The sequence below is a fragment of the Silurus meridionalis genome, chromosome 9 (genome assembly GCF_014805685.1).
Source record: "Silurus meridionalis isolate SWU-2019-XX chromosome 9, ASM1480568v1, whole genome shotgun sequence".
Lineage (NCBI taxonomy): Eukaryota > Metazoa > Chordata > Actinopteri > Siluriformes > Siluridae > Silurus > Silurus meridionalis.
The window spans coordinates 26,874,135-26,897,745 of NC_060892.1; the positions used below are offsets into that span (position 1 = coordinate 26,874,135).

Genomic DNA, 23,611 nt, shown 5'->3' on the forward strand with positions numbered 1-23,611 from the left:
AATTATGTTGTGCTACTATAACTATAATTCAAATTATGTTGGCCAACTATGGCTCTGAGTCAAATGATGCTCTGCTACAATGGCTCTAATTCAAATCATGTTGTGCTACTATAACTATAATTCAAATTATGTTGGCCAACTATGACTCCAATTTAAATGACGATGTGCTACTATGGCTGTAATACAAATTATGTTGTGCCACTAGGGCCCTGATGTAAAACACCGTGCTGCTACTATAGCCCTAATGCTAATTATGTAGTGCTGCTATGACTATAATTCAAATTATGTTGTGCTACTATGGCCCTGATGTGAAACACTGTTCTGCTACTGTAGCTCTAATGCTAACTGTGTTTCACATCAGGCCCTAGCAGCACAACATAACTTGAGTTAGAGTCATAGTAGCACAACAGTTAGCAGAACAATGGTGTGCTACTATGACTCTAATTCAAATAATGCTGTGCTACTATGGCTCTAATTTAAAATATGTTGTGCTGCTAGGGCCTGATGTGAAACACTGTTCTGCAACTATAGCTCTAATGCTAATTATGTTGTGCTGCTATGACTATAATTCAAATTATGTTGTGCTGCTATGACTCTAATTCAAAGTACGTTGTGCTACTATGACTCTAATACAAATTATGTTGTGCTGCTAGGGCCCTGATGTAAAACACTGTTGTGCTACTGTAGCTCTAATGAGAATTATGTAATACTGATATGACTCTAATTTAAATTATGTTGTGCTACTATGGCCCTGATGTGAAACACTGTGCTGCTACTGTAGCTCTAATGCTAACTGTGCTTCACGTCAGGGCCCTAGCATCACAACATAACTTGAGTTAGAGTCATAGTAGCACAACAGTTAGCAGAACAATGGTCTGCTACTATGACTCTAATTCAAATAATGCTGTGCTACTATGGCTCTAATTCAAATTATGTTGTGCTGCTAGGGCCTGATGTGAAACACTGTTCTGCAACTATAGCTCTAATGCTAATTATGTAGTGCTGCTATGACTATAATTCAAATTATGTTGTGCTGCTAGGCCCTGATGTGAAACACTGTTCTGCAACTATAGCTCTAATGCTAATTATGCAGTGCTGCCATGACTATAATTCAAATTATGCTGGACTACTGCAGCTCTAATGCTAAGGTTTGATTACTTACCTCGTTATACAAAAGGTCATATTCAGCGGGCGGCGAGAATTGCTGCCCCCGCAAAGAAGACCGCTCTTTGTATGAAAAAATGGGTGGCTCTTAAAAGAGCCGTTGGTTTTTATCTTAAAGACGGCGATAACACGCTTTACTTTGAGCTGGTGTACTTGGTGACGGCCTTTGTGCCCTCGGACACGGCATGCTTTGCAAGTTCACCGGGAAGCAACAGGCGTACGGCGGTCTGGATTTCCTGGAAGTGATGGTGGACCGCTTGTTGTAGTGAGCGAGACGAGAAGACTCACCGGCGATGCGCTCGAAAATGTCGTTTACGAAGGAATTCATGATGCCCATAGCTTTAGAAGAGATGCCGGTATCAGGGTGCACCTGCTTCAGAACCTTGTACACGTAGATAGCGTAGCTCTCCTTCCTTGACTTTCTGCGCTTCTTGCCTCCTTTGCCGGCCGTCTTCGTGACAGCCTTCTTGGAGCCCTTCTTGGGCGCGGTCTTTGCTGGATCAGTGGGCATAATGCTGCTTCTCGAGGAAACTGCGAGAGAATGGAAAAGAGCCGCCTCGCCGCCTCTCTATTTACAGACCTGCATTGTAATTACGTACAAGGGAAAGGAGTCGTATTATTGGTCACAAATCCAAACCTCATCATACAAGGCTCCGCCCTGGTCCCATCCTCTCCAGTTCCCTCTCCCCGCCCCACGCTTTGTTTCCCTGCCCGCCGTTTTGTGCGCGCACACGCAGACAAATATGGTGTATATATATATAGAGAGAGAGAGAGAGAGAGAGAGAGAGACTTTGAGACAAAACTGTAGTGCTTGTGCAAGGTTTTACCTTATTAGAATATATCTATAATTATTCCAAATTCTATTAGTCATATACACTTGAGAAAATAGTTCTTTCCTCCCCTTCTTCGCCACACACACACACACACACACACACACACACACACACACACACACAGTAAAAGAAACAATAGCTCATTTTGTAATATTTGGGTGGCTCTTAAAAGAGCCGTTGTGTTCACGTTATTTGGTAGGTAAGCATTTAGCCGCCGAAGCCGTAAAGAGTGCGTCCCTGGCGTTTCAGGGCATACACCACATCCATAGCGGTGACGGTCTTTCTTTTCGCATGCTCGGTGTATGTGACTGCATCGCGGATGACGTTCTCCAAGAACACCTTCAGTACACCACGAGTCTCCTCGTAGATCAGACCGGATATACGTTTAACACCACCACGGCGAGCCAGACGGCGGATAGCCGGCTTAGTGATACCCTGGATGTTATCGCGCAGAACCTTACGGTGGCGCTTAGCGCCTCCTTTGCCGAGTCCCTTGCCACCCTTTCCTCTTCCAGACATGGTGCTGCTCTCACAAAGTCAAGCTGCTCAATAAAGAAGCCCCGCGCAATGCCCGCCTATTTATTCTCTCTCCACAGGACCTACTTGAGAACAGGCGAGGGGGCGGACCTAAAACCAACGATCACACAAAGAATGTCTTCAAAGCCACAGCCGTTAACATGCTAGAGTCTTGTACTGCCTCAGGCTTTCTGTCAACACAAACATAGTGATATATAAATAGTAATAGTCATGTAGTGGAATTGATTTAATTTGGTTTTTGCTCACAGCATGGTACACTCAATGCAGTTCAACACACAAATATTTGAATTGAGAATTATAATCAGAACTGTTTTGACTCAGTTGCAATTTTATTCCAGTAGAAGTATAAATCAAATTGCAGTTCTTGTTGCATTAAGTAGGCTTATATCATCATGAGGAATGCAAAATATTGCACACACTATGCTTTCAGTTACTTACACACTGTGCCACTACTGACCAGAAAGGTGTAAACCTGATGGGGGACAAAATATTGAGCTACTGTACATATGCAATTAAAAGGTTTTCGCATATCCCAACTCATCTGGAAGCTGGGGTCAGAGCGCAGGGTCAGCCATGGTACGGCGCCCCTGGAGCTGACAGGGCTAAGTGCCTTGCTCAAGGGCTCAACAGTGGTAGCTTGGCAGTGCTGGGGCTTGAACCGCTGACCTTGTGATCAGTAACCCAGAGCCTTAACCACTGGACTACCACTGCCCTGCTACCACCACTACCAGTAGTAGTAGTAGTAGTAGCATTAATCTTGTACTATACTTGTCAACACACAAGAAATATAGCATGACTATTGTAGGAATGGCCCATGATTGTTATTAATATTAACAAGCATTATTCTCATTTCTATTAATGTGGTACTATTTGCATTAGCAGTAGTAGCAATAGTAGTAGTCGTATTAGTAGTAGAAGTAGTAGAAGTAGTAGCAGTAGTAGTAGTAGTAGTAGCATTAATCTTGTACTATACTTTTCAACACACAAGAAATATAGCATGACTATTGTAGGAATGGCCCATGATTATTATTAAAATAACAAGCATTATTCTCATTTCTATTAATGTGGTACTATTTGCATTAGCAGTAGTAGCAATAGTAGTAGTCGTATTAGTAGTAGAAGTAGTAGAAGTAGTAGAAGTAGTAGTAGTAGTCAGTTATCCATACATTTCAGTTATCCATACATCTCTCACATAGGTCAGGAGATTATGGTAATATTTGCATCAAGCATCAGAATGAGTGAGCATTGTGTGTACCTACATGGGCTGTAGAACATTGAGTAAATATATGTATATTATTTATCCAATTCAATAGAACGAAGTTTCAGAGACAGATGATGCTGATGCAAATATGAGTGCAGGAACAGGAACTCACAAATCATTCGTGAACATCATTCCACCACAGCAGGAGCTGACAAGCTGAGCAAACCCAGTGCTCAATCTGCACTAGTGTCCAGAAGTATATGGACAGGGCCACACACTTTGTCTGTGAGTGTGTGCATCTTTTACCTATGCTGCAAAATATGCAGTAAGGTCTCTATGTATTTGGACAGTGTCACGCTGACTTGTACAAACTGTCAATCAAACTATTATGCTAGAACTTAGCGCATCACGACACATTTTTCTTGGTAACTGCTCCACTGTCACAAAGAGTGTGTATGCTCACTGAGTGCTCACCTGAATAGGAAATGTATATGCTATATATCTCTGTTTATATTTCCTAATAACATACCATGTAGTGTAGACAGGCATCATTGATAAAGTGAACAATTCCTTTGACTTGACTTGACTTGACTTGACTTGACTTGACTTGACTTGACTTGACTTGACTTGACTTGACTTGACTTGACTTGACTTGACTTGACTTGACTTGACTTGACTTGACTTGACTTGACTTGACTTGACTTGACTTGACTTGACTTGACTTGACTTGACTTGACTTGACTTGACTTGACTTGACTTGACTTGACTTGACTTGACTTGACTTGACTTGACTTGACTTGACTTGACTTGACTTGACTTGACTTGACTTGACTTGACTTGACTTGACTTGACTTGACTTGACTTGACTTGACTTGACTTGACTTGACTTGACTTGACTTGACTTGACTTGACTTGACTTGACTTGACTTGACTTGACTTGACTTGACTTGACTTGACTTGACTTGACTTGACTTGACTTGACTTGACTTGACTTGACTTGACTTGACTTGACTTGACTTGACTTGACTTGACTTGACTTGACTTGACTTGACTTGACTTGACTTGACTTGACTTGACTTGACTTGACTTGACTTGACTTGACTTGACTTGACTTGACTTGACTTGACTTGACTTGACTTGACTTGACTTGACTTGACTTGACTTGACTTGACTTGACTTGACTTGACTTGACTTGACTTGACTTGACTTGACTTGACTTGACTTGACTTGACTTGACTTGACTTGACTTGACTTGACTTGACTTGACTTGACTTGACTTGACTTGACTTGACTTGACTTGACTTGACTTGACTTGACTTGACTTGACTTGACTTGACTTGACTTGACTTGACTTGACTTGACTTGACTTGACTTGACTTGACTTGACTTGACTTGACTTGACTTGACTTGACTTGACTTGACTTGACTTGACTTGACTTGACTTGACTTGACTTGACTTGACTTGACTTGACTTGACTTGACTTGACTTGACTTGACTTGACTTGACTTGACTTGACTTGACTTGACTTGACTTGACTTGACTTGACTTGACTTGACTTGACTTGACTTGACTTGACTTGACTTGACTTGACTTGACTTGACTTGACTTGACTTGACTTGACTTGACTTGACTTGACTTGACTTGACTTGACTTGACTTGACTTGACTTGACTTGACTTGACTTGACTTGACTTGACTTGACTTGACTTGACTTGACTTGACTTGACTTGACTTGACTTGACTTGACTTGACTTGACTTGACTTGACTTGACTTGACTTGACTTGACTTGACTTGACTTGACTTGACTTGACTTGACTTGACTTGACTTGACTTGACTTGACTTGACTTGACTTGACTTGACTTGACTTGACTTGACTTGACTTGACTTGACTTGACTTGACTTGACTTGACTTGACTTGACTTGACTTGACTTGACTTGACTTGACTTGACTTGACTTGACTTGACTTGACTTGACTTGACTTGACTTGACTTGACTTGACTTGACTTGACTTGACTTGACTTGACATAGGTCAGGAGATTATGGTAATATTTGCATCAAGCATCAGAATGAGTGAGCATTGTGTGTACCTACATGGGCTGTAGAACATTGAGTAAATATATGTATATTATTTATCCAATTCAATAGAACGAAGTTTCAGAGACAGATGATGCTGATGCAAATATGAGTGCAGGAACAGGAACTCACAAATCATTCGTGAACATCATTCCACCACAGCAGGAGCTGACAAGCTGAGCAAACCCAGTGCTCAATCTGCACTAGTGTCCAGAAGTATATGGACAGGGCCACATACTTTGTCTGTGAGTGTGTGCATCTTTTACCTATGCTGCAAAATATGCAGTAAGGTCTCTATGTATTTGGACAGTGTCACGCTGACTTGTACAAACTGTCAATAAAACTATTATTCTAGAACTTAGCGCATCACGACACATTTTTCTTGGTAACTGCTCCACTGTCACAAAGAGTGTGTATGCTCACTGAGTGCTCACCTGAATAGGAAATGCAGTGTATGCTATATATCTCTGCTTATATTTCCTAATAACATACCATGTAGTGTAGACAGGCATCATTGATAAAGTGAACAATTCCTTTGACTTGACTTGACTTGACTTGACTTGACTTGACTTGACTTGACTTGACTTGACTTGACTTGACTTGACTTGACTTGACTTGACTTGACTTGACTTGACTTGACTTGACTTGACTTGACTTGACTTGACTTGACTTGACTTGACTTGACTTGACTTGACTTGACTTGACTTGACTTGACTTGACTTGACTTGACTTGACTTGACTTGACTTGACTTGACTTGACTTGACTTGACTTGACTTGACTTGACTTGACTTGACTTGACTTGACTTGACTTGACTTGACTTGACTTGACTTGACTTGACTTGACTTGACTTGACTTGACTTGACTTGACTTGACTTGACTTGACTTGACTTGACTTGACTTGACTTGACTTGACTTGACTTGACTTGACTTGACTTGACTTGACTTGACTTGACTTGACTTGACTTGACTTGACTTGACTTGACTTGACTTGACTTGACTTGACTTGACTTGACTTGACTTGACTTGACTTACTAAGAATAATTATTAGGATCATGGTTGGTAGTACTAGTAGTAGTAGTAGTAGTAGTAGTAGTAGTAGTAGTAGTAGTAGAAGAATTAGGTCTGAGATGAGATCAGAACAAACAAACAACATACGAATACAGCCTTAAAGAAATAGACCAAAACACTTCATACTAGTGTTTAAGGGTATACAGGATATTCCTAATAAAGGCAGAGGTCGGTGGACGTTATAGAGCTTGACTGCCATCGTGTGGCAATGTTTACATGTGGCAGAAAAATGTAGATTAAAGGAATTGATGCTCACATCATTTTGTGTGATTATTGTGTATGGATCAGAACAAACAAACAACATACACGAATAACACTTCATACTAGTGTTTAAGATTGCTAGATTTGGTCACACATTAGCAGTCAAGATCGATGCAGAACTACACACCATGCTGCCTTAAGCAATCATTATTATTTATGGTATTCATCAAACTCTATTCTTAACTCATTCCTCAACTTACTAAGAATAATTATTAGGATCATGGTTGTTAGTAGTAGTAGTAGAAGAATTAGGTCTGAGATGAGATCACAACAAACAAACAACATACACGAATAACACTTCATACTAGTGTTTAAGGGTATACAGGATATTCCTAATAAAGGCAGAGGTCGGTGGACGTTATAGAGCTTGACTGCCATCGTGTGGCAATGTTTACATGTTGCAGAAAAATGTAGATTAAAGGAATTGATGCTCACATCATTTTGTTTGATTATTGTGTATGGAACAGACATTTACTCTAGGGTTTCGCATTAATAGTTTGAGATGAGATCACAACAAACAAACAAACAAACAACATACACGAATACAACGTTAAAGAAATAGACCAAAAACACTTCATTCTAGTGTTTAAGGGTATACAGGGATATTCCTAATAAAGGCAGAGGTCGGTGGACGTTATAGAGCTTGACTGCCATCGTGTGGCAATGTTTACATGTGGCAGAAAAATGTAGATTAAAGGAATTGATGCTCACATCATTTTGTGTGATTATTGTGTATGGAACAGGCATTTACTCTAAGGTTTCGCATTAATAGTTTGAGATGAGATCACAACAAACAAACAACATACACGAATAACACTTCATACTAGTGTTTAAGAGTATACAGGATATTCCTAATAAAGGCAGAGGTCGGTGGACGTTATAGAGCTTGACTGCCATCGTGTGGCAATGTTTACATGTGGCAGAAAAATGTAGATTAAAGGAATTGATGCTCACATCATTTTGTGTGATTATTGTGTATGGAACAGACATTTACTCTAGGGTTTCGCATTAATAGTTTGAGATGAGATCAGAACAAACAAACAACATACACGAATACAGCCTTAAAGAAATAGACCAAAACACTTTATACTAGTGTTTAAGATTTCTAGATTTGGTCACACATTAGCAGTCAAGATCGATGCAGAACTACACACCATGCTGCCTTAAGCAATCATTATTATTTATGGTATTCATCAAACCCTATTCTTAACTCATTCCTCAACTTACTAAGAATAATTATTAGGATCATGGTTGGTAGTACTAGTAGTAGTAGTAGTAGTAGTAGAAGAATTAGGTCTGAGATGAGATCAGAACAAACAAACAACATACACGAATAACACTTCATACTAGTGTTTAAGGGTATACAGGATATTCCTAATAAAGGCAGAGGTCGGTGGACGTTATAGAGCTTGACTGCCATCGTGTGGCAATGTTTACATGTTGCAGAAAAATGTACATTAAAGAAATTGATGCTCACATCATTTTGTGTGATTATTGTGTATGGAACAGCCATTTACTCTAGGGTTTCGCATTAATAGTTTGAGATGAGATCAGAACAAACAAACAAACAAACAAACAAACAAACAACATACACGAATACAGCCTTAAAGAAATAGACCAAAACACTTCATACTAGTGTTTAAGATTTCTAGATTTGGTCACACAATAGCAGTCAAGATCGATGCAGAACTACACACCATGCTGCCTTAAGCAATCATTATTATTATTTATGGTATTCATCAAACCCTATTCTTAACTCATTCCTCAACTTACTAAGAATAATTATTAGGATCATGGTTGTTAGTAGTAGTAGTAGTAGTAGTAGTAGTAGTAGAAGAATTAGGTCTGAGATGAGATCAGAACAAACAAACAAACAACATACACGAATAACACTTCATTCTAGTGTTTAAGAGTATACAGGGATATTCCTAATAAAGGCAGAGGTCGGTGGACGTTATAGAGCTTGACTGCCATCGTGTGGCAATGTTTACATGTGGCAGAAAAATGTACATTAAAGAAATTGATGCTCACATCATTTTGTGTGATTATTGTGTATGGAACAGCCATTTACTCTAGGGTTTCTCATTAATAGTTTGAGATGAGATCAGAACAAACAAACAAACAAACAAACAACATACACGAATACAGCCTTAAAGAAATAGACCAAAAACTCTTCATACTAGCGTTTAAGATTTCTAGATTTGGTCACACATTAGCAGTCAAGATCGATGCAGAACTACACACCATGCTGCCTTAAGCAATCATTATTATTATTTATGGTATTCATCAAACTCTATTCTTAACTCATTCCTCAACTTACTAAGAATAATTATTAGGATCATGGTTGTTAGTAGTAGTAGTAGTAGTAGTAGTAGATGTAGCAGAAGAATTAGGTCTGAGATGAGATCAGAACAAACAAACAACATACAGGAATAACACTTAAAAAGGGTATACAGTATACAAACAAACAAACAACATACACGAATAACACTTCATACTAGTGTTTAAGGGTATACAGTATACAAACAAACAAAGAAACAAACAACATACACAAACAAAACTTAAACAAAAAAAAAAAAAAAAAAAAAAAAAAAAATTTTTAAAAGACCAAAAACACTTCATACTAGTGTTTAAGGGTATACAGGGATATTCCTAATAAAGGCAGAGGTCGGTGGACGTTGTAGAGCTTGACTGCCATCGTGTGGCAATGTTTACATGTTGCAGAAAAATGTACATTAAAGAAATTGATGCTCACATCATTTTGTTTGATTATTGTGTATGGAACAGCCATTTACTCTAGGGTTTCGCATTAATAGTTTGAGATGAGATCAGAACAAACAAACAAACAAACAAACAAACAAACAACATACACGAATACAACGTTAAAGAAATAGACCAAAAACACTTCATTCTAGTGTTTAAGGGTATACAGGGATATTCCTAATAAAGGCAGAGGTCGGTGGACGTTATAGAGCTTGACTGCCATCGTGTGGCAATGTTTACATGTGGCAGAAAAAAATTTAGATTAAAGGAATTGATGCTCACATCATTTTGTGTGATTATTGTGTATGGAACAGACATTTACTCTAGGGTTTCGCATTAATAGTTTGAGATGAGATCAGAACAAACAAACAAACAAACAAACAAACAAACAAACAACATACACGAATACAGCCTTAAAGAAATAGACCAAAAACTCTTCATACTAGCGTTTAAGATTTCTAGATTTGGTCACACATTAGCAGTCAAGATCGATGCAGAACTACACACCATGCTGCCTTAAGCAATCATTATTATTATTTATGGTATTCATCAAACCCTATTCTTAACTCATTCCTCAACTTACTAAGAATAATTATTAGGATCATGGTTGTTAGTAGTAGTAGTAGTAGTAGTAGATGTAGCAGAAGAATTAGGTCTGAGATGAGATCAGAACAAACAAACAACATACAGGAATAACACTTAAAAAGGGTATACAGTATACAAACAAACAAAGAAACAAACAATATACACAAACAAAACTAAAACAAAAAAAAAAAAAAAAAAAAAAAAAAAAAAAAAAAAAAAGACCAAAAACACTTCATACTAGTGTTTAAGGGTATACAGGGATATTCCTAATAAAGGCAGAGGTCGGTGGACGTTGTAGAGCTTGACTGCCATCGTGTGGCAATGTTTCCATGTGGCAGAAAAATGTAGATTAAAGGAATTGATGCTCACATCATTTTGTGTGATTATTGTGTATGGAACAGACATTTACTCTAGGGTTTCGCATTAATAGTTTGAGATGAGATCAGAACAAACAAACAAACAAACAAACAAACAAACAAACAACATACACGAATACAGCCTTAAAGAAATAGACCAAAAACACTTCATACTAGTGTTTAAGATTTCTAGATTTGGTCACACAATAGCAGTCAAGATCAATGCAGAACTACACACCATGCTGCCTTAAGCAATCATTATTATTATTTATGGTATTCATCAAACCCTATTCTTAACTCATTCCTCAACTTACTAAGAATAATTATTAGGATCATGGTTGTTAGTAGTAGTAGTAGTAGTAGTAGTAGTAGTAGTAGATGTAGTAGAAGAATTAGGTCTGAGATGAGATCAGAACAAACAAACAAACAACATACACGAATAACACTTCATACTAGTGTTTAAGGGTATACAGTATGCAAACAAACAAAGAAACAAACAACATACACAAACAAAACTTAAACAAAAAAAAAAAAAAAAAAAAAAAAAAAAAAATTTTTAAAAGACCAAAAACACTTCATACTAGTGTTTAAGGGTATACAGGGATATTCCTAATAAAGGCAGAGGTCGGTGGACGTTGTAGAGCTTGACTGCCATCGTGTGGCAATGTTTACATGTTGCAGAAAAATGTACATTAAAGAAATTGATGCTCACATCATTTTGTTTGATTATTGTGTATGGAACAGCCATTTACTCTAGGGTTTCGCATTAATAGTTTGAGATGAGATCAGAACAAACAAACAAACAAACAAACAACATACACGAATACAACGTTAAAGAAATAGACCAAAAACACTTCATTCTAGTGTTTAAGGGTATACAGGGATATTCCTAATAAAGGCAGAGGTCGGTGGACGTTATAGAGCTTGACTGCCATCGTGTGGCAATGTTTACATGTGGCAGAAAAAAATTTAGAATAAAGGAATTGATGCTCACATCATTTTGTGTGATTATTGTGTATGGAACAGACATTTACTCTAGGGTTTCGCATTAATAGTTTGAGATGAGATCAGAACAAACAAACAAACAAACAAACAAACAAACAAACAAACAAACAACATACACGAATACAGCCTTAAAGAAATAGACCAAAAACTCTTCATACTAGCGTTTAAGATTTCTAGATTTGGTCACACATTAGCAGTCAAGATCGATGCAGAACTACACACCATGCTGCCTTAAGCAATCATTATTATTATTTATGGTATTCATCAAACCCTATTCTTAACTCATTCCTCAACTTACTAAGAATAATTATTAGGATCATGGTTGTTAGTAGTAGTAGTAGTAGTAGTAGTAGATGTAGCAGAAGAATTAGGTCTGAGATGAGATCAGAACAAACAAACAACATACAGGAATAACACTTAAAAAGGGTATACAGTATACAAACAAACAAAGAAACAAACAATATACACAAACAAAACTAAAAAAAAAAAAAAAAAAAAAGACCAAAAACACTTCATACTAGTGTTTAAGGGTATACAGGGATATTCCTAATAAAGGCAGAGGTCGGTGGACGTTGTAGAGCTTGACTGCCATCGTGTGGCAATGTTTACATGTTGCAGAAAAATGTAGATTAAAGAAATTGATGCTCACATCATTTTGTGTGATTATTGTGTATGGAACAGGCATTTACTCTAAGGTTTCGCATTAAAAGTTTAAGATGAGATCAGAACAAACAAACAAACAAACAAACACACACACAAACAAACAAACAACATTCACAAATAAAACCTTAAAAAAAATTTGACCAAAGAGAGTCAATAATGTCACATTAGATTAACATATGTCTCCCACTCTCTCTTTCTATCTCTCTCTCTCTCTCTCTCTCTCTCTCTCTCTCTCTCTCTCTCTCTCGCTTGAACACCTTCACCTCCTCCAGTCCCACACTCAGGGATGCGTATTGTACCCTTACTTATATTCACTTTTCCACTAATGAGTGCTTACCTGCCTAGGCCTTAGAAAGCATCATCAAGTTTGCTGATGACACCACAAATGGTAGGCCTGATCAGAGGTAAAGATGAGACGGCTTTCAGGGAGGAGATCCAGCGCCTAGTAATTCACACCAACAGAGATGTTGTGGAGTGTGAATTCAGCCTCAAGTTACTTCAAGTCCTTATCTTCGAGGATCTCACCTGGTCACTGAACTCTTCTCTACTGCACACCCATGACTTCAGTACCACTCAGATTACATCACTTCAATACCAGAAACTTGTTGGGATGTGAAGGGTCCGTTGTCTCATTTCACTGTGTACTGCATCAGCTATATATGGTTGAAATGACAATAAAAGTTTCTTGACCTGACCTCTTGACTTGTCTCAACAACGCCTGTGATTGCTGAGGACACTTTAAAAGTCCTGTCTGTGCTACAGGATACTGGAGAACTTCTACAGCTGTACCATTTCTGTGTGGTACAGCAACTGCACTGCTCCAGGCCCTAAAAAATAAAATGGAAAATGAAAATTTCCCAATGAATCATTGGCACTCAGCTCCCCATCCTGGAGAACATTCACAAGAAACACTGTCTGGAAAGGGCGCAGCAGTTGTCTGTGCAGAGCTCACAAGATCATCAAGGACCCTTCACATCCCAGTCACAAACTGTTTAACCTCCACCATCAAGATCGAGATACAGAAACATACGCACCAGACCAGCAGGATCAGGGACAGCTTTATTTCCATCCACCATCACCACACTGAACTCTACACTACACCGTTAGATCACTGTATAAGCACTGTATATGTGAATGTTACATATTGTTTTTTGTTTACTCCGCATTCTCTACACATATTGTGCCTCACTTCCATCTGCACTACTATTATATTTATGTGTATCTGTATATACCTTACTGTACATCCTGCCACATTCATGTATATACAGATATATATATTTCTATCTATCTAACGAACCTCTGAGCAGATGCTAAATGCATTCTCTTAGCTCTGTACATGTATCTTGCACGATGACAATAAAGTCAACAATAAATCTAATCTAAAATATAAGATGAAATTACACTAGTGTCCATGAGTACTTGGAGAGGGCCACTATTCATTCATTTCATTGTGTTGCTCTTGGTATTGCACATTTTCCCACACAAATACATACACACACACACACACATATATATATATATATATATATATATGTGTGTGTGTGTATATGTATTTGTGTGTGTGTGTATATGTATTTGTGTGTGTGTGTGTGTGTGTGTGTGTGTGTGTGTGTGTGGTCAGGTTTGGACGTATATGCACAGGGACACGACAACGAAAGAGAACATACACATAGTGCTTTAGATTCATGTTATGTCAAATTGTTCCTAACGCATAAAAACCATGTTTAAATGGTCAGAATCGTAGTCAGCATACTAAAGTTATAAGTGAGAGAATTAATCCTATGATGATGCAATTTATTGGTTTTTGGTTTGTTTGTCTCCCTTAGAATACAAACGAGAACACGAGAATGGGAAGTGACACTTTGGCCACAAGATGGCAGTCACGCTCCGTGCAGAACAGCAAGCGACCTTCTTTTTGCATTTATTATTATTATTATTATTACTACTACTACTACTGTCGCCAAGTACTAAAATAATCTATGATAAAATACACAAAATGCTCAGCGACAGAGCCAAAAAATCAGTGGTTTCCTGAAGCGCTCCATTCTTCTAAACTAGACACTATATAATCATTTGTTTAAAACAACCACGGTATAGACTTGCTCGTTTTACTGAGACAATGAGGTGGCTCTTAAAAGAGCCTTTGTGTATACTGGACAGAGTTATTGTTTAAGCGCGCTCTCCGCGAATACGGCGGGCCAGCTGAATGTCCTTGGGCATGATGGTCACTCTCTTGGCGTGGATGGCGCACAGGTTGGTGTCCTCGAACAGGCCGACCAAGTATGCCTCGCTCGCCTCCTGCAAAGCCATCACAGCGGAGCTCTGGAAACGCAAGTCAGTCTTGAAGTCTTGAGCAATTTCTCTCACCAGGCGCTGGAAGGGCAGCTTGCGGATGAGCAGTTCAGTAGACTTCTGATAGCGACGGATCTCTCTCAAAGCCACGGTGCCGGGCCTGTAACGGTGAGGCTTCTTCACGCCGCCGGTAGCCGGAGCGCTCTTGCGAGCAGCCTTGGTGGCGAGCTGCTTCCTGGGCGCCTTGCCACCAGTGGATTTACGGGCAGTCTGCTTAGTTCTTGCCATAGCGTTGAGCTCTGCACTTCGCGGACGAAAGACAGAATAAAAAGCGCTAGCAAACGCTGGCTTTATAAGCCTGAACGACGCCTCGCGTTCATTGGGCGTCTCGAAACCTCTCGTCTTGCATTGGATCGATCGCTATACGTCACTCGACGATTATTGGCTTAGACATAGTCAGCGCCACAGTTTGAACACCCCACCGCACCCCTTCCCTCCCTCCCTCCCTCCTCGGCTCTCTTGCGCAGCACTGTTTTCCTCTGTTCTATAGTTACACAAAAACGGCCGTCGCAATTTAGTTTCACTTTTCAGACCTTGTTTAACCAGCATTCTTCCCTGTTATATTTATGCTTCTAAGTCACTAATGAGAATGTCATGATTACTAGACTATTCCAATGGGCCCTATTAAATGTGATTCTCTTGGGTGCAACTTTCTAGAATGAATACAATGATATACACAAAGCATACACAAAGTAACAAACTTGCACTTTTTGAGTCAAAGTGGGTGGCTCTTAAAAGAGCCTTTGGGTACTGACAAACAGCATTGGACGACTTTACTTGGTCTTGACAGCCTTCTCAGTCTTCTTGGGCAGAAGTACAGCCTGAATATTAGGCAGCACACCACCCTGAGCGATGGTCACTCCGCCGAGCAGTTTGTTCAGCTCCTCATCGTTACGCACGGCGAGTTGCAAGTGTCGGGGAATGATACGAGTCTTCTTGTTATCACGGGCAGCGTTGCCAGCCAACTCCAGAATCTCAGCGGTCAGATACTCCAGCACAGCCGCCAGGTAAACGGGAGCGCCGGCACCGACGCGCTCAGCGTAGTTGCCTTTACGCAGAAGCCTGTGCACACGGCCTACAGGAAACTGCAGTCCTGCCCTGGATGAGCGAGTCTTAGCCTTGGCCCTGGCTTTGCCACCGGTTTTGCCTCTTCCACTCATTTTGCTGCAGATCAGATTTGTTCAAGGAACAAGTCGATAATAGTGAACGCTTCGCGCTGAAAACTCAGTGATATAGGCAACACAGCCACTCTCTCATTGGCTTAGAACGCCATGTGATCAACATCCAATCACAAATGCACAAATGGTGAAACTCATTCAACCTTAGCCTTAGCCTACCCCCCCCTCTCTGTGTGTGTGTGAGACTGAGGATTGAGCGCGCGCTCATGGGAGACACAGGGATCAGAATACAACATTCATGTGAAATGTGTACAACGATACATATAGCATATATCATGTAATCATAAGCATCTCTATACCTGTGTCTGTCGCTGTTTTGAAACTCTACATAGTTTGCGTATTCATATGTCATAAATCCCTATCTTGTATTCGCTTTCACTTTCATCATGGGAGAATCCAAAATGTTGCTCTTTGGGGGAAAATATAGGTGGCTCTTAAAAGAGCCGTTTAGTTAAGGTAGACATGAAATAAACAAACAAACAAAAATGTTTACTTCTTCTTGGGCGCTGTCTTTTTCGCCTTTGCAGCCTTGGGCTTCGCCGCTTTGGGCTTCACGGTCTTTGCTTTCTTGGGGCTCTTGGCTGCTTTTTTAGGAGTCGCCGGCTTTTTCGCTTTCTTCGGGCTCTTGGTGGCTTTTTTAGCAGCCGCTGCGGGCTTCTTTGCCTTCTTCGGGGACTTCTTGGCAGCGGCAACAGGTTTCTTGGCCGCCACCTTCTTGGGCTTCTTCGCTGCGGCGGGTTTCTTCGCCTTAACAGCGACGGGCTTCTTCGCCTTAGTTGCGGTCTTCTTTGCGGGCTTCTTGGCTTCGGTCTGCTTCTTGTTTAGCTTGAAAGAGCCAGACGCGCCGGTCCCTTTGGTCTGTAGAAGAGTTCCCTTCAGCACGAGACCCTTGACAGCGAGCTTGACGCGGGAGTTGTTCTTCTCCACGTCGTATCCGCCGGCGGCCAAGGCTTTCTTCAGGGCGGCGAGCGACACACCGCTCCTCTCCTTGGACGAGGAAACCGCTTTGACGATGAGCTCGCCGACGCTGGGGCCGGCTTTCTTGGCCCTCGACGCTGCTTTCTTTTTTGGCGCTTTAGCCGGCGCGGCGGCGGGCGCGGGAGCAACTTCTGCCATCTCTCTAGTATCTCTAGTATCTCAGTGCGAGTCAGACTCTGTATACGCTGTGTAACACACAGAAACCTCCCGCCCCTCTGCTGGTGGGCCGGTCTTAAAACCAAGCATGAGAACGTTGTAGACTCAACCGGGCCGAATCAGTGCGCTTCCGCGACACGCTCGCGAGTGTGTTTTCTCGCAGCGTTTCTCGTCGTAAATAAGACGCCGAAGACAAGATCCCGCGCTATTATGCACACATTTCGCGCGTACGGGCTTGCAAGTGTTCCCCGATGCCCGTCATGGCCGAATAAAGAGCAGTGGTCGCTCGCGTTTTGCACGGAAGTGCACCGCGCGCCTGGCGCTCGAGCCATTTGGTGCAGAGTGCAGTGTAAAAAGGGGTGAGTAACAGCCATGTCGGTGGAACAGCGTGTGTTTCACGTGAACGGCGAGCCTTGTCAATGTGTCTGACGCATTGGCAGTGTGTGAGTGCTGTGCGTAGTATTGGGAACGCTGGCTCTTGTGGGCTGTGTGAAGCACATGTGTTAGTGTATGGAGCAGGTGTGCAAACTCCCCGTGTGCCTCCCGCAGCCGGACTCCCTATGTCTTTGTCATCGTCTGGTCTTCGCCACTCGGCCTGGCGCGCCTCGTGCACGGTCCCGTCCTCTAGTAGTCCCAAGCCGACAGGTGTGCCTCGTTGCCGCTTAACCCTAATTCCATGTCACTCAGGCTGCTAACCCTAATTCAACAGTGCCAACCCTAACTCCATGTCACTCAGGCTGCTAACCCTAATTGAACAGTGCCAACTAACCCTAACCCTAACCTTAATTCCATGTCATTCAGGCTGCGCTAACCCTAATTCAACAGTGCTAACCCTAATTCCATGTCACTCAGGCTGCTTTAACCCTAATTCAACAGTGCTAACCTAACCCTAATTCCATGTCACTCAGGCTGCGCTAACCCTAATTGAACAGTGCTAACCCTAACTCCATGTCACTCAGGCTGCGCTAACCCTAATTCAACAGTGCTAACCTAACCCTAACCTTAATTCCATGTCATTCAGGCTGCGCTAACCCTAATTCAACAGTGCTAACCTAACCCTAATTCCATGTCACTCAGGCTGTGCTAACCCTAATTCAACAGTGCTAACCCTAATTCAACAGTGCTAACCCTAATTCCAATCAGATCAGGCTGCACTAACCCTAATTCAACAGTGCTAACCTAACCCTAACTCCATGTCACTCAGGCTGCTAACCCTAATTGAACAGTGCTAACCCTAATTCCAATCAGGTCAGGCTGCACTAACCCTAATTCAACAGTGCTAACTCTAACCCTAACCCTAGTTCCATGTCACTCAGGCTGTGCTAACCCTAATTCAACAGTGCTAACCCTAATTCCATGTCATTCAGGCTGCTAACCCTAATTGAACAGTGCTAACCTAACCCTAATTCCATGTCACTCAGGCTGCGCTAACCCTAATTGAACAGTGCCAACTAACCCTAACCCTAACCCCATGTCACTCAGGCTGCGCTAACCCTAATTCAACAGTGCTAACTCTAACCCTAACCCTAATTCCATGTCATTCAGGCTGCTAACCCTAATTCAACAGTGCCAACTAACCCTAACTCCATGTCATTCAGGCTGCTAACCCTAATTCGAACAGTGCCAACCCTAACCCTAACCCTAATTCCATGTCACTCAGGCTGCGCTAACCCTAATTCGAACAGTGCCAACCCGAACCCTAACTCCATGTCACTCAGGCTGCGCTAACCCTAATTCGAACAGTGCTAACTCTAACCCTAACTCCATGTCACTCAGGCTGCGCTAACCCTAATTCGAACAGTGCCAACCCTAACCCTAACCTTAATTCCATGTCATTCAGGCTGCGCTAACCCTAATTCGAACAGTGCTAACTCTAACCCTAACCCTAATTCCATGTCACTCAGGCTGCTTTAACCCTAATTCGAACAGTGCTAACTCTAACCCTAACCCTAGTTCCATGTCACTCAGGCTGCTAACCCTAATTGAACAGTGCTAACCCTAACCCTAACCCTAACCCTAATTCAACAGTGCCAACCCTAACTCCATGTCACTCAGGCTGCTAACCCTAATTCCATGTCACTCAGGCTGTGCTAACCCTAACTCCATGTCACTCAGGCTGTGCTAACCCTAACCCTAATTCAACAGTGCCAACCTAACCCTAATTCAACAGTGCCAACCCTAACTCCATGTCACTCAGGCTGCTTTAACCCTAATTCAACAGTGCCAACCCTAACCCTAATTCCATGTCACTCAGGCTGCGCTAACCCTAATTCGAACAGTGCTAACTCTAACCCTAACTCCATGTCACTCAGGCTGCGCTAACCCTAATTCGAACAGTGCCAACCCTAACCCTAACCTTAATTCCATGTCATTCAGGCTGCGCTAACCCTAATTCGAACAGTGCTAACTCTAACCCTAACCCTAACTCCATGTCACTCAGGCTGCTTTAACCCTAATTCAACAGTGCTAACTAACCCTAACCCTGTTCCATTCAGGCCGCTCTAACCCTCAATTGAACAGTGGTAACCCTAACCCTAACGCTGAATACCTTTGTGCTGCACTAAGCCAAACTCAAATTAAGTTGTGCTGCTATGGCCTTGATGTGAAACACTGTGCTACTATAGCTCTAATGCTAAATATGTTGTGCTGCCATCACTCTAATTCAAATGATGTAGTGCTGTTTTGGCCCTGATGTGAAACACTGTTCTGCTACTACAGCTCTAGTGCTAATTATGTGCTACTATGACTTTAATTCAAATTGTTGTGCTGCTATGACTATAATTCAAATTATGTTGGCCAACTATGGCTCTAATTCAAATTATGTTGTTTTACTATAGCCCTAATTCAGATTTTGTTGTGCTACTATGCCTCTGAATGGAAGTATGTTGTGCTGCTAGGGCCTGATGTGGAACACTGTGCTGCTACTATAGCTCTAATGCTAATTCTGTTGCGCTACTATGATTCTAATTCAAATTATTTTGGCCAACTATGGCTCTAGGTCAAATAATGGCGTGCTACTGTAGTTCCAATTTAAAATATGTTGTGCTTCTAGGGCCTTGATGTCAAACACTGTTGTGCTACAGTAGCTCTAATGCTAATTATGTAGTGCTGATGTGACTCTAATTAAAATTATGTTAGCCAACTATGACTCTAATTCAAATTATGGTGTGCTGTTATGGCCCTAGTGGGAAACACTGTTCCGCTACTGTGGCCCAAATTCAAATTATGTTGTGCTGCTAGGGCCTGATGTGAAACACTGTTCTGCTACTATAGCTCTAATGCTAATTATGTGCTACTATGACTCTAATTCAAATTATGTTGGCCAACTATGGCTCTAATTAAAATTATGTTGTGCTGCTAGGGCCCTGATGTGAAACACTGTGCTGCTACTATAGCTCTAATGCTAACTGTGATTCACATCAGGGACCTACCAGCACAACATGATTCGAATTAGAGCCATAGTAGCACAACATAGGTAGCCTTAGAGCCATAGTAGCAGAACAATGTTGTGCTACTATGACTTTAATTCAAATTGTGTTGTGCTGCTAGGGCCCTGATGAAACACTGTGCTACTATAGCTCCAATGCTAATTATGTTGTGCTGCTATAACTATAATCCGATTTATGTTGGCCAACTATGACTCTAATACAAATTATGTTGTGCTACTATGGCTCTAATTAAAATTATGTTAGCCAACTATGACTCTAATTCAAATAATGCTGTGCTACTATGGCTCCAATTTAAATTATGGTGTGCTGCTAGGGCCCTGATGTGAAACACTGTGCTGCTACTATAGCTCTAATGCTAATTATGTGCTACTATGACTCTAATACAAATTATGTTGTGCTACTATGGCAGTAATATAAATTATGTTGTGCTGCTAGGGCCCTGATGTGAAACACTGTGCTGCTACTGTAGCTCTAATGCTAACTGTGTTTCACATCAGGGCCCTAGCAGCACAACATAGGTAGCATTAGAGCTACAGTAGCAGAACAATGTTGTGCTACTAGGGCCCTGATGTAAAACACTGATGTGCCACTGTAGCTCTAATGCTAACTATGTTGTGCTACTATGACTTTAATTCAAATTGTGTTGTGCTGCTAGGGCCCTGATGTGAACACTGTGCTGCTACTAGCTCTAATGCTAATTATGTTGTGCTACTATGACTCTAATCCAAATGATCTTGGCCAACTATGGATCTAAGTCAAATGATGCTCTGCTACTATGGCTCTAATTTAAATCATGTTGTGCTGTTATGGCCCTAGTGGGAAACACTGTTCCGCTACTGTGGCCCAAATTCAATTTATGCTGTGCTGTCCTGGCCCTGATGTTAAACACTGTTGTGCCACTGTAGCTCTAATGCTAATTATGTAATGCTGATATGACTCTAATTCAAATCATGTTGTGCTACTATGGCTCTAATTCAAATTATGTTGTGCTGCTAGGCCCTGATGTGAAACACTGTGCTACTATAGCTCTAAGCTAATTATGTAGTGCTGTTATGACTCTAAGTCAAATTATGTTGGCCAACTATGGCACTAATTAAAATTATGTTGTGCTGCTAGGGCCCTGATGTGAAACACTGTGCTGCTACTGTAGCTCTAATGCTAACTGTGTTTCACGTCAGGGCCCTAGCAGCACAACATAATTTGAATCAGAGCCATAGTAGCATAACATAGGTAGCATTAGAGCTACAGTAGCAGAACAATGTTGTGCTACTATGACTTTAATTCAAATTGTGTTGTGCTGCTAGGGCCCTGATGTGGAACACTGTGTTGCTACTACAGCTCTAGTGCTAATTATGTTGTGCTACTATGACTCTAATCCAAATGATCTTGGCCAACTATGGATCTAAGTCAAATGATGCTCTGCTACTATGGCTCTAATTTAAATCATGTTATGCTGTTATGGACCTAATAAGAAACACTGTTCCGCTACTGTGGCCAAAATTCAATTTATACTGTGCTGTCCTGGCCCTGATGTTAAACACTGATGTGCCACTGTAGCTCTAATGCTAATTATGTAATGCTGATATGACTCCAATACAAATCATGTGGGCCTACTATGACTCTAACTCAAGGTATGTTGTGCTGCTAGGGCCCTGATGTGAAACACTGTGCTGCTACTATAGCTCTGAAGCTAATTATGTAGTGCTGCTATAACTCTGTCAATTTAAGTGGGCCAACTATGGCTCTAATTAAAATTATGTTGTGCTGCTGGGGCCCTGATGTGAAACACTGTGCTGCTACTGTAGCTCTAATGCTAACTGTGTTTCACATCAGGGCCCTAGCAGCACAACATAGGTAGCATTAGAGCTACAGTAGCAGAACAATGTTGTGCTACTATGACTTTAATTCAAATTGTGTTGTGCTGCTAGGGCCTGATGTGAAACACTGTGCTACTACAGCTCTAGTGCTAATTATGTCGTGCTACTATGACTCTAATTCAAATTATTTTGGCCAACTATGGCTATGAGTCAAATTATGTTGGCCAACTATGGCTCTAAGTCAAATGATGCTCTGCTACTATGGCTCTAATTCAAATTATGGTGTGCTGTTATGGCCCTAGTGGGAAACACTGTTCCGCTACTGTAGCTCTAATGAGAATTATGTAATACTGATATGACTCTAATTCAAAAGATGTTGTGCTACTATGGCTCTAATTCAAATTATGTTGTGCTGCTAGGGACCCCAGCCCTGATGTGGCTACAGGGCCCTGGTGTGAAACACTATACTGCTACTATAGCTCTAATGCTAACTGTGTTTCACATCAGGCCCTAGCAGCACAACATACCTTGAGTTAGAGTCATAGTAGCACAACATTGTTCTGCTACTATAGCTCTAAGCTAATTATGTAGTGCTGCTATGACTCTAATATAAATTATGTTGTGCTGCTAGGGCCCTGATGTGAAACACTGTGCTGCTACTGTAGCTCTAATGCTAACTGTGTTTCACATCAGGGCCCTAGCAGCACAACATAGGTAGCATTAGAGCTACAGTAGCAGAACAATGTTGTGCTACTATGACTTTAATTCGAATTTTGTTGTGCTGCTAGGGCCCTGATGTGGAACACTGTGCTGCTACTACAGCTCTAGTGCTAATTATGATGTGCTACTATGACTCTAATCCAAATAATCTTGGCCAACTATGGCTCTAAGTCAAATGATGCTCTGCTACTATGGCTCTAATTCAAATCATGTTGTGCTGTTATGGCCCTAGTGGGAAACACTGTTCCGCTACTGTGGCCCAAATTCAATTTATGCTGTGCTGTCCTGGCCCTGATGTTAAACACTGTTGTGCCACTGTAGCTCTAATGCTAATTATGTAATGCTGATATGACTCCAATACAAATTATGTGGGCCAACTATGGGTCTAAGTTAATATATGTTGTGCTCTAGGGCCCTGATGTGAAACACTGTGCTGCTACTATAGCT

The 23,611-nt window shown here is 41.2% G+C and overlaps 3 protein-coding genes and 1 pseudogene across 3 annotated transcripts; all 4 read right to left on the minus strand.

Moving 5' to 3' along the window:
* Positions 1-1,244: 1,244 nt before the first annotated feature.
* LOC124390756 lies at positions 1,245-1,712 on the minus strand (annotated as a pseudogene).
* Positions 1,713-2,154: 442 nt separating this feature from the next.
* Positions 2,155-15,136, minus strand: LOC124390974 (histone H3-like). Its single transcript, XM_046857131.1, has 3 exons — positions 14,766-15,136; positions 3,232-3,246; positions 2,155-2,520 (listed from the first exon to the last, which is right to left on the minus strand). The coding sequence occupies exons 1-3, from the start codon at positions 15,092-15,094 to the stop codon at positions 2,205-2,207; spliced, it is 660 nt and encodes a 219-aa protein (XP_046713087.1). The 5' UTR covers positions 15,095-15,136; the 3' UTR covers positions 2,155-2,204.
* Positions 15,137-15,589: 453 nt separating this feature from the next.
* LOC124390971 (histone H2A) lies at positions 15,590-16,075 on the minus strand. The gene has a single exon (XM_046857127.1). It carries the CDS (start codon positions 16,024-16,026, stop codon positions 15,640-15,642), a length of 387 nt encoding a protein of 128 aa, XP_046713083.1. The 5' UTR covers positions 16,027-16,075; the 3' UTR covers positions 15,590-15,639.
* A 396-nt stretch (positions 16,076-16,471) lies between these two features.
* On the minus strand, positions 16,472-17,160 carry LOC124390969 (histone H1-like). Its single transcript, XM_046857125.1, has one exon. The coding sequence runs from the start codon at positions 17,158-17,160 to the stop codon at positions 16,534-16,536; it is 627 nt and encodes a 208-aa protein (XP_046713081.1). The 3' UTR covers positions 16,472-16,533.
* Between the last annotated feature and the right edge of the window lie 6,451 nt (positions 17,161-23,611).